General features: G+C 40.6%; 2 protein-coding genes and 1 long non-coding RNA gene across 6 annotated transcripts in view; all 3 read right to left on the bottom strand.

Annotated features, from left to right (window-relative positions):
• Positions 1–18,632, bottom strand: part of LOC6497901 (putative neural-cadherin 2) — a 114,230-nt gene that overhangs the window by 19,673 nt on the left and 75,925 nt on the right. For all 4 annotated transcript variants that reach the window (XM_044716399.1, XM_001961649.4, XM_014906388.3 and 1 more), the window contains 2 exons: positions 13,401–13,544; positions 586–701 (listed from right to left, as the gene is read on the bottom strand). In XM_044716399.1, the coding sequence (XP_044572334.1) occupies positions 586–701; positions 13,401–13,544 (260 nt within the window). The remainder of the gene's footprint in view (positions 1–585; positions 702–13,400; positions 13,545–18,632) is intronic.
• Positions 1,561–2,162, bottom strand: LOC116654934 (akirin). Its single transcript, XM_032451709.2, has one exon. The coding sequence runs from the start codon at positions 2,085–2,087 to the stop codon at positions 1,617–1,619; it is 471 nt and encodes a 156-aa protein (XP_032307600.1). The 5' UTR covers positions 2,088–2,162; the 3' UTR covers positions 1,561–1,616.
• Positions 12,560–13,392, bottom strand: LOC116654935. Its single transcript, XR_004310095.2, has 2 exons — positions 12,888–13,392; positions 12,560–12,824 (listed from the first exon to the last, which is right to left on the bottom strand). It is a non-coding gene; the product is annotated as an uncharacterized LOC116654935 (long non-coding RNA).

Raw genomic sequence — 18,632 nt, forward strand, 5'->3', positions numbered from 1 at the left:
AAAACAAGTTGCGTATAGGTGATGATGACGGCGAACTACGCAGGGTACAACAGGAAGCGACAGGACGCAACCGAGCTCGTATGTCTGCGCTGGATTGGTGCGTTGGCAATCACGTTAAAAATGCGCATTGGGAAATGTAACGACAGCTGTAGCTGTCTGTCCTCCAATCTCTCTACTTTCCTACTCTGAAAATGCTTTCAGTGTGTAAGCGAGTTTTCCCTTTTTTTGGGATTAATTTTTTTTCATACGCCTCGCCTTGCCATGTCAAAAGTTTGGCTTCTCCCTCCGAAAGTTTGCATAGTTTTGCATATTTTTTATATTTGTTGTTAACGAAAGCACAAAAATATATAAATTATGCATGCAACGGAAAGTTAGGACCCAGACGAAAAAATACGACAAAGAATAGTGTGCATCAATTTTGAGTCTAGGACTTAACACTGAAAGAATAACTTAAGCTAAAGGTAAAAAATTCATCCGACTAACTTTTTTTTCCTAAGATGTTCTCTATTGAATACCCATTTCTGGGATTGGGTTAAGCGAGTAGACCCTCTTTATTCTAGAGCTTATAGGTATGACAGTACTTACCCTTGGCCTCGTTTCGTAGTCGAGGGGACTCGCCACATAAATGACGCCGGTGGTGTTCTGTACGGCAAAGGCATTGCCTATGTTACCGCCTGTGATCTGGTATCGAATATTCGTCGCTGAAAAAAAAAGGAAAACTCCAGGTCATTAAAAAGATTTATTTAAATGCGTCAAACAGCTGGGATAATTAAATTGTGCGTTACACTCTGCGTATACGCAATGAAAATTACATTAAAGTCAAAATAATCCAAACAGGCTTTAAGTCTGAGGATACAACGATTCATTATTTAATGAAAATGCAAAAAGTTTCGAGATACTTTGGGCTATTAAATTTGAAAAAGACACCCACACATATCAGATATGTTCTCGTTTTTCCGCCCGAAGAAACTCCTCTGAAGATCAAAAAGAAAGGACAAAAGTCAAGTGGGAAAAAGGAGGTAGGAAGCTGAAATAATAAGGTTCATTAAAAAACATTTTGCACCCACGGGAGCGAGAGGGAGCGGCGAAGGACATGTTGGCAGGGCCCTAATGTTTTAACAGCAGGCCTGCAACAACAAGATGCCATATAATTTACTTATTTTGTGTTTAAACAGCCCGCGAAGTACTGTCTTCTCCGGCGAAATATGGAAATGCTCTCACATGTGACAACCAGCCAGGCAGGAAACGTGATGGAAAGCTGGGGAAGAGCCGAGGCGCGAAAACGGTAGGACGAACTGGGGCCCTATGTTGCCACATTGTCTGTGCATTTATGCGGAAATGTGAAAAGCAAACATTAGCGTAAATTAGCGACGCGTAAATCGCTTAACCTGCTCAGCCAGCTGAAGATGAGCAGAGTGCCATGGAGCCGGAGTTGGGAGCCATTTCAGCTTGGCCACATTCGCCTTTGACTTCGTCTCTGTTGACACTAACAGCATGGGTCACAATTGGGGAATTAGACGGAGCAGCCGGAGTGCAGCCAGGAAAGTTTGGTAATTTTTAATTCAGAAAAATAAATATTTATTTTAGGCAACAAATACAACGATCGAAAAAATTTTTTACTTCAAATAACTAGAACACTGTCCGTTGTCCCGGTACATCTGATCGTGGGTGAATTTGATGAAGGTATCATACTGCTCAGCCATCTTCTGGGTGAGCACCTGCTCGTATTCCTCCCGTAAACGACCCTCGCTCTGTTCGATCATGCTCCGGCACATCGAGTAGAGTTGCTTGGTGGTGAACAAGTTCCTCGGAACATCCTCGGAGGCCTTCACCCTGACTGGCGAGCTGTTGGCGGAGGCGGTCTGGATTTCCATCTCCGAGTCACTTGAGTCCATGTCTGGCAGAGGGGGCAAGTACTTCAAGGACTCTTGAATATCATCAGGGACCTTATCCGATCGGGTGGCTTTCGGCTTCGGTTCCGGTGCAGTGTTATTTATCTGGATCTGCAAGCGTCTTCGTTTAAGGGGAACGTTGTCCGCGAAATCCTCCTCAAATGTAAGGGGGCGCTTCAGCGTCAGGCACGACATTATATGATATTTCAAGTATATATTCTGTGATCTTAGCAGTTTGAGTTCGGATATAAAAGTGAGTGACAACTCGTCACTGACGAGCTTATAGTGATTTCCAGGCATACTGGATGCCCTTCCCATTAATTCATGAACAGCCCTCGCACAAGCAATTTACTTTATATTTTTTTTTTGCCACTTAAATTTACGGCTCATCGTTTGAAGGCGACCTATAAAATGCTCTCTAGTTTAAACATGTAGGGGCTCTTGTTTTTGTCACTTTTTTATATCGCCTCGGAATAACAACAACAGGAACATTAAAAGTATCTCAGGCAAGTCCTGTTAAGTAGTCCCCAGTCCCCAGTCCTAGACAATGACGTTTACAATTTACGACGCCAAGACGCCATTTTAAATCACTGATAATGATAATAAATTAATATACAGACACCAGGGACTCTAGAGACACATGGGAGCAGCCATGGCTGTTAGAGGCTTACCCACCGGCCCCTTCCAGCCACCAATCCTCCATGTTGTCTGTGTACTTATTTAGCATGAAAAGTCATTTTAAAAAGTGGAGGAAAAGCATTGTGGGCTTTTGGCTCTTGTTTTGATCTCTCTAGGTTTTCATCTTTATGTTTTTCCTTTTTTTGTGGCAGGGTCGAGAGTTGAGGGCGGCAGCTAAGTGTTTTTATGGCACACACGGAAAAAAGGTGCGGCTTCTTGTTCAAAAGTAACTGCTTAAAGCTCGGGGCTTTAAGAGATTTGTGAACATGGAAATAAATGAGCATCGTTTGCATTGAGTTTGGAAGTTCTTCGAACTTGCAAACTGGTAACTGGCAACTGGCTCGAATGTGACAACATTTGGCCAACACATGGCAACCACTTCGGAACAGCCAGCCAAATAAATAATCTTTTCGCTCATAAATTTGGAATGGGACACGAAACGGCACAAACTTCTGCTGCTGCTGCTCCTTCTCCACTCGGCATGCTTGGATCCCCGACTAGACAAAAACATGGTAACGCAAGAAATCACATAAAAGATTCGTCCTGACCCTGTTTCTCAACTCGCAGCCTTCAATTCATATTCTATGCGATTCGCATGGAGAATTGAAAGCTTTTCCGTCTACGACTAGTTCAAAATTTTCGTGTGCACATTTATTTTTTCGTCCTACGGAGCTCTCATCGTTGTTTCCATTTCTCTAGGAGATTACACTAGCTAGCAGGGTATTCAGGCTGAGGTAATAAAATCTAGAAGATCTTAGTCATCTTCTAGGTGCGTCTGATAAAAATTCTCAATAAGGTTACTGTTTGGAAGTATATTTATTTATAAAAACGAAAATTGAAACAATCGTTTGTTGACTTGTGTATTGTCCTTCCGAGGACTATTCTCCTTTTTTCCAATTCGGGTTAAAGCTTTTTTCGCAGTCGTCGCGTCGGCGACAACAAGGATACGGATTGAGACTCAGACTGCTTCCTCTGCCTGGCATGTCCTTTGTCCTTTGAGAGCTGTTGCTGTTGTGGAAACCGAGCCAAAGAAAAGACAAAGTTCTACCCACAAGTTCGCGCTGCTCCTCGGATCTGGGGGAAAGTTGTTAAACGCTTTCAATGAGATTTTGAATGTTTTTCGTGCTGCAAATTGTATCTGCCACAGAGACGGAGACGCGGGCGGAGTCGCAGAACTTTCCCCCACCCGAGGGTGTGTGTATTAACAATAATAATTTCCGCATGGGAATCAATACACAAATATACAAATTCGCATATAAGATGCTCGCTTGCCATCCATTTGTGTTTGTCTTTCTATTTTATGGATTTATGCATGGCTCTGAGCTGTATCTTCTGCTCTGTATCTGTAGCTGTGTCTCTGCGTCTGTTTCTTGGCCAACAATGAGCCTTTATTTGTTAATATTTCGTAAATATTTGCGGTACATGGCCATTGCCTAATAATATTTGACAGTGGCTGCACACCCACGCACCCTCATGGCGGAATATTAAAATAAATAAATGTTGCAAATGTCTATTATGAGCTCAAGGAATGGCAAGAAATACTTCTAAAGCGCCGCTTTAATATTTATGCATAAATTTGTGGCCCCATGAGGGAAATTGCCAAATTGGTTTTTTCTAAATGTTTATAGCCCCCCTATACTCCAATAAATAAATTCTCGTATAATTTTTTGTGCTTTATGGAAGGAAGTCGTTGAATTCATGGCTCAAACTGACTGAAAATGTCGCTGTCGCATGATTTGCCAGAAATCATGTAAGCAATTGTTCTCGGATGACTTTGTTATGGTCCTCTTACGCAAGTCGAGCAAACGACAATTCCATCCCAGGGAGGAAGGTAGTAAATCACTTTCCGATTTCGGACATTTTGTATTAATGATCTCTCTGTTTTTGTGCAATATTTTATGTTATTTTCAATCAAACTTAAACTAATATTTCCGAGCCACATCCAAAGGTTTTTTGAATAAATTATTGCATTGAGTTAACTTAATTGCTTGGAAATTGCATGCATTAGTTTGTATGAGTTCACTGACATAATCTGGGAATCAGTGGAGCAGCTGCCTGCCACTCCGTATCCTTCAGAAGGATACAAAGCCCATCACCACCCCGAGACAATTACAATTAAAGACACACTTAATTAAATCAATTGAGAATTTATGCAATACATTCTTTCGCTCAAGCAATTCAGTTCGAATGCTAGACTTATATGCTTGAGTTGTGACGGTTTGGCACATGTCCTGAAGGTACTTCGATCTACTAACAGGCTCCAGCCGTGCTCAGGGAAAGTGGGAGTGGTTCTTGTACCTTCAGTTTGGACATGGTCGTCACGCGAATCGTCGTAGATCGAATAGGAAGGGTCCTGGGAGAAGGATTCCTAAATAGCATTGTGTTGGGGGTGTAGAAAAAAAAAAAGAAAATTCCTTGGCTAAGATGTTTGAGGTGGCTAACTGTTGTTTAACTGCATGGGTGGCGAGATTACTTCCGGTGCCCAAACAAAAGGTCTAATATAAATTCATTTTAGTTAACGTTATAATTCAGGAAAATCTCTTATAAAATAAATTAACATTAGGTGGGTTTTCATTAACCATAAAAGATATTTTCGATGACAATTGATATTAATGTGGCGGTATTTAGAACAATTCAATAGTAAAGATAATAATAATTAAAGATACTTAAAGTTAATTAAAGATAATTAAAGATAATAATTCAGGTTTGGGGCTTAACAAGTAAAATTTTTTTTTTTTTAAATTGGATTGCTTAGAAATAATAATTCAAGACTTTTCAGAAAATGATATAAAAATTGATAATTATGGATTTTTAGGTTTTCCTTTTTTTTCTTCTTTTTCATTTGGTAAATTATAGGATTTGAAAATTGAAATTTTTAATTTGAATTTTGAAGTTTAAAGGGTATTCGAAATTGCTGGATTTTTGTCCTCTCTCGCGGGGATATTTAATAGTTGTAGTTACGTGATATTTGTAATTTTTTTTTATATAAAAAAAATACATAAAAAAAGATCCAAGACTCCACAGGCAGAGGGGTTGATGTGGCCGGCGGAATTTCGGCGACGGGTCGTAAAAATAATCCCTGCAGCTTGGTGGTGATGCTGGTGCTTATGATGGATGCCGAGGTTGGGCCAGGTGGTGCCTCCAAATCCACGGGCATCGAGGGTCATCCAGCAACAAAAATCCGCTAAACGGGAAAATAAACACTAAGCCAATGCAGGGAATGGCAAGGAGCTCAATATTTTCTCACCTCTATTCTTATAAAAAAATCACACACTAATTTTCTCCTCCACGAGGTTAAGTCACTGGTTTAATAATTTTTATCCACAGATGCACAGGTCTGCCCGCAGCGAGATTCAGAATAAAAGTGAAATCAGGTGGCAGACAGGAAATGCATCTTTTGGGATTGTCACTTTTTGACAGGTGCTTACGTGGGTGGGTGAATTCCCAAAAAGGGGAGCAGCTGTGGTGGGGGGGTGAATGTCAATTGGGGTCAGCTGAGCCTATCGATATTTTTAATTAGCTGCATTGGGTTCAAGAGGTAAATAAGACCATATGTTTTTTGTTTACTATTTTTGTTTTCTTTTTTTTTTTTCTAAAAAATTTTTAAATTACTTTTTTTTTGTTTTGTTTTGGCTTTGAACCAGCGAGCGACCCCCACATCACAGGTTTTATTTTGGTATTCATGCCTAAATAAAAGCTGAAAAAGGTCGGCGAGTTGGAATTAGGCCTTCCAGATATCCTTAGCGTGAAAATTGCCTAGCTCCTTCCCCTTAAGGTCTTCCAATCTATAAATGGCAGAGCCAACTTTCTGTTTTATCCTGGCTTTGATGCCGATTGGCCCCAATTTAGCATTAAAATTCGATGCCATATTACTAAGCTGAAAATTTCGTTTAATAACCTCTTCCCCTACTTCAAACGATTTTGGTCTTGCTCTCAGATCGTACGTCCTTCTATTTTTCGAGAATGCCCTTTTTAAGTATTTCCCAATATCATCACGAATGTTTGTAAATTCGTCTTCTCTTTCTATATGTCCTGCTCCACTATTTAACAGATCTAACTTCCTAAGCAACGTGTAATCCTTTCCATGCGTTATCATGTACTGACCAAACACAATACGGTAAGGATCCGCTCCGACTGATTGATGTATGGAGTTTCTCAACGCGCAGTTTATACTGGGCAGGATGATATCCCACTCTCTCTGATTATGACGTACATAGGTACGGAGCGCTGCGTTAATGGAGCGATTAACTCGTTCGGCGGCATTAGCTTGAGGGGCGTACGATGCCGTGCAGATATGCTTAATACCATACTTAGTAAGAAATGCTGCAAACTCATGACTTTTGAATTGCGATCCATTGTCACTTACAATGGATTCGGGAACTCCGAAACACGCAAAGATCTCATCCCTTAAGAAGTCGATAATGATCTGGGACGAAAACTTCCGAACAGGCTTTAGAAAAGTAAACTTGGAAAAGTGATCAAGAATGATGAAAATACCTATATTGCCCTTTTTCGATCGTGGAAAAGGCCCTATAAAATCAATATACAATCTTTGAAAAGGTCGTTCACTGATGATCTGGCTTCCCATAGGTGGTCTTTGGCTATAATTTGGATACTTGGACGTCCTACACAATTCACATTTTGCAATATATTGCCGAACGTCTGAAGCCAATCCTGGCCAAAAGAAATTTCGTCGGATACGTTCCAAACATTTGGCTACGCCCCCATGTGCCGAAGAAGGCTGATCATGACTAGAGCGGATAACATCCTCTCGCAGGGCGGTTGGAACGTACAATTTCCAAACCTCATCTCTATTTCCATTTGTGGAAAAGCAATTTCGATGGTAAAGGAAATTGTCGATAACCTGGAAATCGGGTAATCCGGCTTCGATAAACTTGTCTTTTAGTGCCGTGTATTCTTCGGATTGAAAGGCACTGGACGTTAAGTCAATTGTTGGTGAAAGCTCTACCTCAATAGCATTTACCGCATCCGGTTCTTCAAAAGAACGAGAAAGCGCATCGGGAACTATATTCTGCGATCCCTTTCGATGTTCAATTTGAAAGGTGTATCGTTGTAATTTGAGTGCCCATCGGGCCAATCTACCACTAAGATCGGTCTGTTTCATTAACCACCGTAAACTGGCATGATCCGTAACAATTTTGAAAGGATGCCCTTCGATGTACATTCGAAACTTCAAAACTGCCAAAACAACAGCCAAACACTCTATTTCGGTTACGGTATAATTACGCTGAGCCTTGTTTAATTTCTTTGACATGTAGGCAATTGGTCTTTCTACGTTGTTGTCATCTAACTGAGCGAGTACCGCTCCCACTCCATGAAAAGATGCGTCACATTGGACAATGAAAGGCTTTTCATAGTTGGGGTGCATTAATAGAGGTGCTGAACATAGTCTCTTTTTTATTTCTTCAAATGCGGATTGAGCTTGCTCATTCCATTTGAACGCCTTCTTTCCTAAGAGCTCCGTTAGTGGAAATATTACGGTGGAGTATTGGGATAAGAATCGCTGGTACCAACCAGTCATTCCCAAAAACCGCCTTAGCTGTTTCTGAGTATTGGGAACGGGAAATTCGGCTACTGCTCTAACCTTCTCAGAGTTGGTTTGCAACGTTCCTTCTCCTACTATGAAACCCAAGTACTGTACTTGTTTCAAGCCAAATTGACTTTTCGCGACATTTATGGTCAACCCCGCCTTTCGAAGTTGGACAGCTACTTCGGCTAAGTGTTTCAGATGATCCTCAAATGTTGAAGATAGAACTAATAAATCGTCAAGGTAAACTAGAACATGAGATTTCATATTATATGGAATCACCATATCCATTAGTCGACAGAGAGTCTGCGGCGCATTGGACAATCCAAATGGCATACGTTTGAATTGATACAACGGTCGATTGGGGACTGTGAACGCTGTTTTCGCCCTTGATTGAGAATCTAACTCGATTTGCCAAAAGGCATCTTTGAGATCAATTTTCGAAATACAGTGCACGGGTGGCAATCGACTCAACAACCCTTCTAAAATAGGCATCGGATAAGCATCTTTTATGGTGACTGAATTTAGTTTCCTTGCGTCTAGACAGAATCGAACCTTGTTTGGTTTTACTAACAGCGTTACTGGTGATGACCACGCTGATGAAGGTGCTTCTTCAATTACATCTTGTGCGATCATTCTATCAATTTCTTCACATAAAAGTTTTTCCCTGGCAGGGGATAAAGGATAAAATCTCTGTTTGATAGGTTTGGCCTCCCCTGTGTCGATAGAATGTTCTACTAGAGAAGTTTTCCCTAACCCGTCTACCTCAAAGGACGGAAAAGAATTTATTACCGATTTTAAACGACGCTTCTCCGAAGGAGAAAGATGAATTTGGTCTTTTTCCGTTTCGCCTTCCGTTTGGTTTATCTCACTTATATGTATTTCCCACTAAAGATAAGGAAATTCCGAATTTCTTCCAGAAATCCATGCCGCAAATAACATCCTGATTTATTGACGGTACTATTAGAAACTCTATGCTGTCATGCTTGGTGTTAAAAGTCAATGATACGGTGATCACTCCAGCGATATTCTGCATTTGCCCATCGGCGGTTTTTACCATCCCCTTTCGGGACTCAAAATTATTTTTCTCCGCCAAAATGCGTTTCGCTAAAGCACCACCTATTACACTTTTGTTGGCTCCGCTATCCAGCAGAGCTAAATATGGTTGACCTAATATTTGTATTTGTGAAAATGGACGAATGTCGTTATTCTTGTGTAAGAGTGATGAAATTACGACTTTCTTTAGCTCCCGAACGTTTCTAAAATAATTTTGAATGCGCTCAGCGCTACGACTTTTAACTCTTGAGGCTGTTAAACTGTCCTTATTTTCACCGTCCGATAGTGGTTTGTCTAAACGTCTATGATAGGGAGTAAATTTGATAGGGTTTACGTTAAGTTCGTCTTCATCGAGTTCTGATTTGATTGGTTCCGAGATTTGAAAAGGATATTCGCCTAATGGTTTTGGCGAATATCCTGAGATCGGTTTTCCGACCCGGGATGACATTTCGAACAATTGGGCTTATAGGTGTTAATCGACCCACACCCATAACAAAATATGCGACGAGTTTTTAAACAATCTTGATAACGATGTCCTATTTCGTCACAGTTCCAACATTTGATTTTGTCCGTCGAACGAATGGCACAAACTTCATTTGATTCCTGGTCGCCATCAAAATCTTCCTCCGTCTGGTTAATGAATTGAATTTCGTTAAGCGAAGGTCGAGTATTTGTTCGCGGTACGGCTCTATTACGAAATCCTTTGAAGAACTCTTCATGCCTGTGGCATTCAGTGCGCAACGCCGCCAAGGTTGGGGTTGGAACATGCAACAACTCGTGTTTCAATTCCGCCCTAAGATTATGTCGGACCTCTTCCGTTATTTCGGAGTCAGACAACGGATCTCTTAACGCGTCCGCGATCCCTAACATCGAATCTAGGAAGTCATCAAAGGTTTCGGTGTTTCCCTGCTTCCGACGTCGTAAAGATTCTTTGATATCGCGATCTGATCGTTGATCCTGATATCTTTCCTTTAGTCGGTCACACAAACAAAACCAATTTGTGAGATCGGGAGACCGATGTACTCGCCAATAAAACTTCAATGCCGGACCCGTAAATAATAAGTTTGCAAATTGAAACAGCAAATCATAATTTCCATCTAGACACTGAGTGGTTAAAATATTCACTCGATATATAAAATCCTCGATAGGGATTTCCCCATTGGATCCGCTAAATTTGAGGTTCCAGTTTGAAATTACGCTAGATACTCTATCTGGTCTGTCTACTGAGTGATTGCTTAAACGATTTCTTGAGGGAATGTTTTCTCGGAAATTATCGCGAGGTGGGTTACCCCTAGACACAAAACTGGGTACCTCATTATCCCATTCGAGTGGAATTTCGCCCCGTGATCCTCTACGACTTGGACCCAAATTTAAATTTGCCATGGTGGCACTAATTTGATTAGAGATTGTCGCTGCCAAGCTCGACATCTGATTTTCTAAGGCCCCTGCTATTATTTGGTGTACCCGCTCTTCTGAGACGCCGTTGCCAGCCGAAGAACTTCGCGTATGGTTCGCCCTTTCGGGATTCTGCATGGTATTCCGAGTTACCCTGGGAATGGTGGTGGCAACTCGATTATTACGAGAGCCCTGCCTGGTCTGAGGCCGTGTACGCGGAATGGTGCCTGTACGCGGACTATTGCCAGTCGATGGCACTACCTCGATCAACTGTCGGGCTTCACCTGCTTCAGGATTTCCTAACTCGCTTCTACTACATGCCCTTCTGCAGAGTGGACAAGTGGCGTTGGTTTCAAGCCAAGTTGTGAGACACCTCAAATGGAATTGATGCCTACATGCGGTTATAGTCCATTCTGCTTCCTCATTAGCTTCATTGCAAATGGTGCAAATATGAGATTCCCTGGCCTGTGACAATGCAGGGATATTTTCAAGACTTCGTCTAACCGCCATGATATTGAATGATTATTATAATTGTTACTTTAAATTTGCCTAATAATTTTAGTGGGGTAATGGATGTTTTGTTACGTAAAGATATTATATATGTATATATGTATATATTTGAATTGGGACTTATCCTTCAGAACTCTCGCCATTAGTTAAAAGCCTATTTATTTTATTTTATTCTTCCTAGCCAAGGAACTAAAATTATTTATTTAATTTCAAATGTCTTATTTGGAGAGGGAAAAGCTCCGTTCGTCCAAAGCTTGTACCATCTCAATCCAAAAATGACCAAAAGATTCTAATTAAAATTTAAATGAATTTCTTCCTTGAAGAGTAATCCGCTTCCAGCTTGCGAAAACAAAAAAAATCTCAATTCAAGTCGAAATATAAAAATAAAACCGGAATGAACAATTACTACTGGAGTTTCGCTTGTTTTTGAAGAGGAACAGACTCCATACTTGCGAAGCCTGAGCAATCTCAATCAAAAAAAACAAAATCTCCACAAAAAAAAATACTATAGAAATTTGTTTGATTAACTTCCTTGAAGAGGGACACACTCCCAGCTTAGGAGCATGAACAATCTCAATTAAAAAAAACCTAATCAAACAAAAAAAAGAAGTTAAAGAATTGACTTTGAATGAAGAGGAAAAAAAACAAAAAAAAATACTATTCGGGGTAAGAAAAGGTTAAAGGAAATCGGGCATTGCAACTTTATATTTTCGAATATCCTTAAAGGATAATTAAAGCCACGTCGTTGCCCCACGTTGGGCGCCATAATTCTGTAACGGTTTGGCACATGTCCTGAAGGTACTTCGATCTACTAACAGGCTCCAGCCGTGCTCAGGGAAAGTGGGAGTGGTTCTTGTACCTTCAGTTTGGACATGGTCGTCACGCGAATCGTCGTAGATCGAATAGGAAGGGTCCTGGGAGAAGGATTCCTAAATAGCATTGTGTTGGGGGTGTAGAAAAAAAAAAAGAAAATTCCTTGGCTAAGATGTTTGAGGTGGCTAACTGTTGTTTAACTGCATGGGTGGCGAGATTACTTCCGGTGCCCAAACAAAAGGTCTAATATAAATTCATTTTAGTTAACGTTATAATTCAGGAAAATCTCTTATAAAATAAATTAACATTAGGTGGGTTTTCATTAACCATAAAAGATATTTTCGATGACAATTGATATTAATGTGGCGGTATTTAGAACAATTCAATAGTAAAGATAATAATAATTAAAGATACTTAAAGTTAATTAAAGATAATTAAAGATAATAATTCAGGTTTGGGGCTTAACAAGTAAAATTTTTTTTTTTTTAAATTGGATTGCTTAGAAATAATAATTCAAGACTTTTCAGAAAATGATATAAAAATTGATAATTATGGATTTTTAGGTTTTCCTTTTTTTTCTTCTTTTTCATTTGGTAAATTATAGGATTTGAAAATTGAAATTTTTAATTTGAATTTTGAAGTTTAAAGGGTATTCGAAATTGCTGGATTTTTGTCCTCTCTCGCGGGGATATTTAATAGTTGTAGTTACGTGATATTTGTAATTTTTTTTTATATAAAAAAAATACATAAAAAAAGATCCAAGACTCCACAGGCAGAGGGGTTGATGTGGCCGGCGGAATTTCGGCGACGGGTCGTAAAAATAATCCCTGCAGCTTGGTGGTGATGCTGGTGCTTATGATGGATGCCGAGGTTGGGCCAGGTGGTGCCTCCAAATCCACGGGCATCGAGGGTCATCCAGCAACAAAAATCCGCTAAACGGGAAAATAAACACTAAGCCAATGCAGGGAATGGCAAGGAGCTCAATATTTTCTCACCTCTATTCTTATAAAAAAATCACACACTAATTTTCTCCTCCACGAGGTTAAGTCACTGGTTTAATAATTTTTATCCACAGATGCACAGGTCTGCCCGCAGCGAGATTCAGAATAAAAGTGAAATCAGGTGGCAGACAGGAAATGCATCTTTTGGGATTGTCACTTTTTGACAGGTGCTTACGTGGGTGGGTGAATTCCCAAAAAGGGGAGCAGCTGTGGTGGGGGGGTGAATGTCAATTGGGGTCAGCTGAGCCTATCGATATTTTTAATTAGCTGCATTGGGTTCAAGAGGTAAATAAGACCATATGTTTTTTGTTTACTATTTTTGTTTTCTTTTTTTTTTTTTCTAAAAAATTTTTAAATTACTTTTTTTTTGTTTTGTTTTGGCTTTGAACCAGCGAGCGACCCCCACAGAGTTCATATCCAATTTAAGACAAAGGCAAAATCACATTAAATTAGAAATAGTAAGGCTTTTATTGTTTATGTCTTGTCCCTTTCCGGGGGTCTACTCACACTCATTGTGATCCTTGGCGTTGACAGTGAGGACTGTGCTCTGCAAGTCGGCATTTTCATCGATTTCAGTCTCGTACAGAAATCTATCGAAATATGGCGGCGAATCGTTTTTGTCGGCAATACCAATGCGTACAAATTTTGTAACTGCAAATAAGAAAAAAGGAAGGCAAGCCATGATATAGACACACATATTGTATATAGATTGCTCTGTGTTGGATGTGGTTAGTGTATGAAATGCCAATAAGCAGCATTAATTATCGCAAATTTATTGATTGACAAATTGTGTGCGTGCCTTCTTTGCAGTCGAGGAAGTCGTAAACTTGTCGGTTTATGCCCGAAACGTGGCAGGCATAAAAAGGAAGAGTTCCCTCGACTCATACACTTCAAAAATTGAGGAAATACAAAATAAATATTAATTTGGGCTCCAATGCATTACAAACAAATAATAATCAAAAAGCTCTCTAAGTGTAGATGCCACTTCAAACGAACTTGGCTAAGTAAATTGTTAACAAGTTAGGCCGTTGTTAATGCAGATAGAGAAGAGGGCCTTCACCCAAATCAACCCAACTGTTTTCGGGTTCTGTGTCCTGGTTTTGCTGCCAAACTGGAGACGAACAAAAATCACAAAACAATCTCTCAAAGTGAAAAGTTTGTCCCCCTAGTCGAGTGAAAAGCGAAATAAGTTTTCACAAAGTGCACAACGAATTGAAGGTTTTCCGCCTCGCCCCCTGCAGTTGCATGCAACGTTTGCTTGCCTCGCTTTATTTGCTTATTTCCTGCTAATGTCTTGCCAAACAAAACTTTCTGAATAGTTCTGAATGGTGTAGTTTAGTTTTCGGAGGGAACGTGCGTTAATGAGTTTTATTCGAGCGGCAGGGCCGCTCAGGGCGAAAACACGGCAACTGCACGCTCCACAAATAAGCGTGGATTTTTCCCTAGAAATCCCCTCGAAGAAGTTTATGAGCACAAGTTTCGTAAACTTCCCACTTGTTTTTTAGCAAAAACATAAAATATGAAATCCTTCGAAAGTCCCAGCATAAGCGGAGCAAACCTTTCAAGCTCTTAAGTGTCCCTAAATAATTAAGTTTTATTCCATTTGCATGCCCGAATGTTTTTAAACGCATCTGCTGTCCTTTGTCAGCCAAACTAACAGAGTTTCTTTGAAACGTTCAATTTTCCCAAGAGCCTGAGGATAGCTTAAAAGGTCCTTCGCCTTTTGTCTGAATTGTTTCCCACACGAGGAAGCAATAATCTGTTTCCACAATTTCGGTCAAGAAACACAACAAGCTTCCACAACTCGGGCATAAATGTATGTATTCTGAAAAGTATATTTTCTACAAAAATAAATGCTCTTTGGCAGCCTGGTAGGAGCACATCATAAAAGAATCATGCAGAGAGTGAACAACGAAGAATTAATATGGCCGAAGGGCGGAAATGCCTAGCGTACGCTGCGTATACGTAATGCTAAAAGGGACGACAGTTTCTGGGGCAATCCTTTGGCAGCAAAAGAATTTTGTTAAATGAACTTTGTGCTTTAATCGGTTCTCGAACGGTTTAAAAGTTTCCCAATTTAACGAATGTTGAATTTCGTTAAACTTCAATTTATTTATCGTTTATGTAAGCAGAAATGTCAAGGAGCTGCCTTTGTTTGGCTTTATACTTTATAATTACAAGGCTGCAGAGATCGGAAGCCAAGCGAGGTGTTACTCAAACTTTCCATGTTTGACTTGCCAAATGCACCGATGAAACTGCCAAAAAGTTTAGTCTTGTTTGCCTTTGTGCGGCCTAATTGAATTCTGTGAAAACTAGCTGGTCAAGCCACTCCTGAGAACAAGGTTCAAAACTAATTAAATATGCAAAAATACGCCTTTCCAGTGCAAAGCCTCTTAAATTTCTCCACGTCAAGTACAACTCCAGCTCACACATCATTCATTTATTTGAGGGCAACACGAAATCTCTCAAGTCTCCAACTTGAGCGGCCTTTTCATGATGAAATTAAATGGAATAAAAAATAAATAAAGCAATGAATGGACTCCCAGCAGGCTCCCAGCTCATTCAAAAGTGTGCTGTAAGCATGGGCCAAGACAAATAGAATCTAATTTAGAATTTAGCTCTTTGCTTTATTTAGTTTGGAGGTAAGTCTAGCACGTAATATGGTCCTTGGTCCCTCGTCTTGGCCCACAAAATGAAAGAAAATGAGAAATGAGCAAAATAAATACCCAAACACACAAGCTCGCAAAAACACATAGGCCACTCGTTTTCGGAGGCACCAGCTCAAGCGCAAATCTCGTATAAATAAGACCCCAAAGAAGGGAAAGCGAGTCGAGTAGAAAGCGTTTCGGAAGTCATTCCCCAGAAAACTCAACCTAAAGTGTAGTGTGTGTGTGGCTACAATATACTGAATAAATACAAATACACCTCTATATATAAGCATCCATACACACACTCACGGGGAGCAAACATCACTGGCAGTCGAAATTGCATTTTGTTTCGTTTTTTCTTTTGGCTCTCAGGTATCTTGACTTAATTTTTTGGCACTCTGACATTATGGCAGGTAAGCTTGAGTCCTTGGAAAGGATTGGACTAAGGAATACTGACTAAGGCTGTGGATAAACTTTGAAGTACAGAAAACTTTAAGGCATGGCCCTCTTGCAGGCCACAGCTCTTTATGTCCTTGCCATTTCATATCTTTGTTTCTGTATTCTACATCTATTTTTGGTTTAAATATTAAATTAAAAACTTTTTAGTTGAAAAATCTCCATTAAAATCCTTAGCATACCCTGTAAAAAAAATCCAGTTATGCCCGGCCCCCTGCTGGCGTTATTGTTGGTGTTAAATTGAGCAGCAAAGTGAGTCAGCTAGTCAGCGTGCTCTCGCTTTTCAGAACCGACCAGGGGCTCCACATAGCTATAGTACCTATAGTACCCCCACTCCGCCGCCACTGTCTTGGCTCGGCAGTCAAAAGGGCTCACTTTAAACTATTAACGTGTGCCGGTGAAAGACGGGAGGGGCCGTGGCTGAGGCAGCCAGGTGAACAGGTGAGGAGCCGTCAGCTATTTATGGCCGCATAACTGGCACACTAACAAGACCGGCCACGCCCCCGCTGCCGCCCCCTGCTGGTGAGCCATATGTCAGTCCATGAATGACTGGCAGCTGGCACTAGTTTTTCTGTTTTTTTTCCCCCTTTTTTTCTGGGGGCGACGGCCCCCCCGTAAACATTTCTCTATTTTATATGCTGCTTTAGAATTCGTTTTTGTTGTTGCCTCTCAGTGCCTGTTTTTTATCCATCAGTAAAGCAGAATAAATATAAAAAATATAAAAGGAGGAAATAGGAGGAATGGCAAAAAGGGAAAAATGTGTGCAAAGTGGCGTCAAATGTCAGAGCTGTTCAAATCAGCCATGGCAAACACAGATACAGACTCACACATCGGCAGTGCCCCAGCCTCAGATAGTCAAAGTAGTTTTGTGGGACTCGGCGGCACTACCGAATGGCGCTGTCCCTGTCGAAAGAAAAGCAAAAGAACGGGAAGAGCAGGGCCAGAGCAGGGGCGGAAGCAACATTTTCAAAAAGGCAACAAAGCGCATCACATTAAAAGTGACAGGATGGAAGGGGTGACACTGGGGGGAGGACTGGCTTTGACATCCACTAGCTGTATGGGTTTCCAAGGGTTTGTCTATACTGTCACTGGGTTTTTGGCTTATACCCGTTTTGGGTGGCTCTTCGGACGCTTCTGGCCCTTAGTCCTTAGACCCTACTCCTAAGTCATAATATTTAATGTGCGCCTTTCGATAGATAAGATATAGTGTTTAGTTTACAAATTAAAAGTTTGCTCTGCGGGCTAGAAAATATTTGCCTCTTAAAGGGGCAATTGGACTTCAAAAGTGGCTAATTGAAATTTATTTAATTGATTCGCTTGTAAAAACTTCACGCTCACGTTCTTATTAAAACCTTTGCTACAATTACGATTTTAATGGTTTATTTTCAAAGGCACAAGAAAGAAAACCAGAATTATCCCGATGGAAACCTCAGGCATTAACTCGCCCTTCGGCCCTAATTCCATTGTGGGAAGTCTAGTTATATAAACGCCTTCAAAGTTGGCCGCAAATAAATAAATTACAAGTTTTAATTTACTAATTAGTTTTCCGACCGGCGCTTGACAACAAGACAAATAAACAGATAAATAAACAAGGGCATAGATATGTATGCAGAACCAAAGTAAATGTTTTTCTGGACTGTGGAAGTGATTTAAGCCCCCGGCGTTAAACGCAGCTTAGTTTACACAGGCGGAGACACACACACACCCTTTGAGCTATAAATTCTCACAAGTTTATGATAATCTCGTGTTGTGTTTACTCATGTATTTCGGATTAAGTTTTCGCCTTTAGTTTTATGTTCAACATGCAAAAAAGTTTTCCCTGCCAACTAAAACAAATATTGACGGAGATCGATTGGAGGGGGCTGGGAGCAAGCCATTATTAGTTTAATGCGCCACGTGTCAGCGAGGGGATGGGTCGGCGGACCACAGTGCGTATGCATAATATGTCATGTGGCAAAAGTTTAAACTGCCTGACAGTTTTTCCACCCCAACCCTTTTTTGAAAAATAACTGATGCCAGGGGTCCCGTTGTGTTTCGCAGGATTTGTCAGTCGGGATACTGGCATGATGGCAGCTCATTTGACTTTTGGCATAAATGATTGAGGTGAGCCATGTGTCCGTGTGTTTTATAATTAGTTTTTCCATTAATTTATTACTGCGGTTGACGCGCTTTGATCTTGCCAACTACTGCTGATGACACTTGACATCCGATACGACCACATTCTATAAACGATATGGAGGCCAGCCAGGTAATTAAAGCCAACAGGAATAATTCAGTCGGCACTTGACTTTGGCCATCGAGTGATTTATGGCCTAGATAGCCAACAAGCTTATGTCGGTCATGATACCATTTACCACCTACAATTTAGAACACGCATTCATTTAAATTTATTTTAGTAGGATAACAAACCGATTACACGGAAGTGATTTATGACCTCGTTTCCCCAACACTCTGCCTTTGCTGAATTGCAAAAGGGAGACTACCGTAAGGCTCGACCCAATCTCTCGAAGGAGTACAATTAAATCCGTTTAATGAACTCGTTGAACCCTTCGAAATCCAAATAATACCCTTTGGGTTCACTCCACGTATTCATTTCTCATTTTTTTACGTACCGTGCAGCTCATTAACTTTGATG

This window comes from Drosophila ananassae, chromosome 3R (genome assembly GCF_017639315.1).
Source record: "Drosophila ananassae strain 14024-0371.13 chromosome 3R, ASM1763931v2, whole genome shotgun sequence".
Lineage (NCBI taxonomy): Eukaryota > Metazoa > Arthropoda > Insecta > Diptera > Drosophilidae > Drosophila > Drosophila ananassae.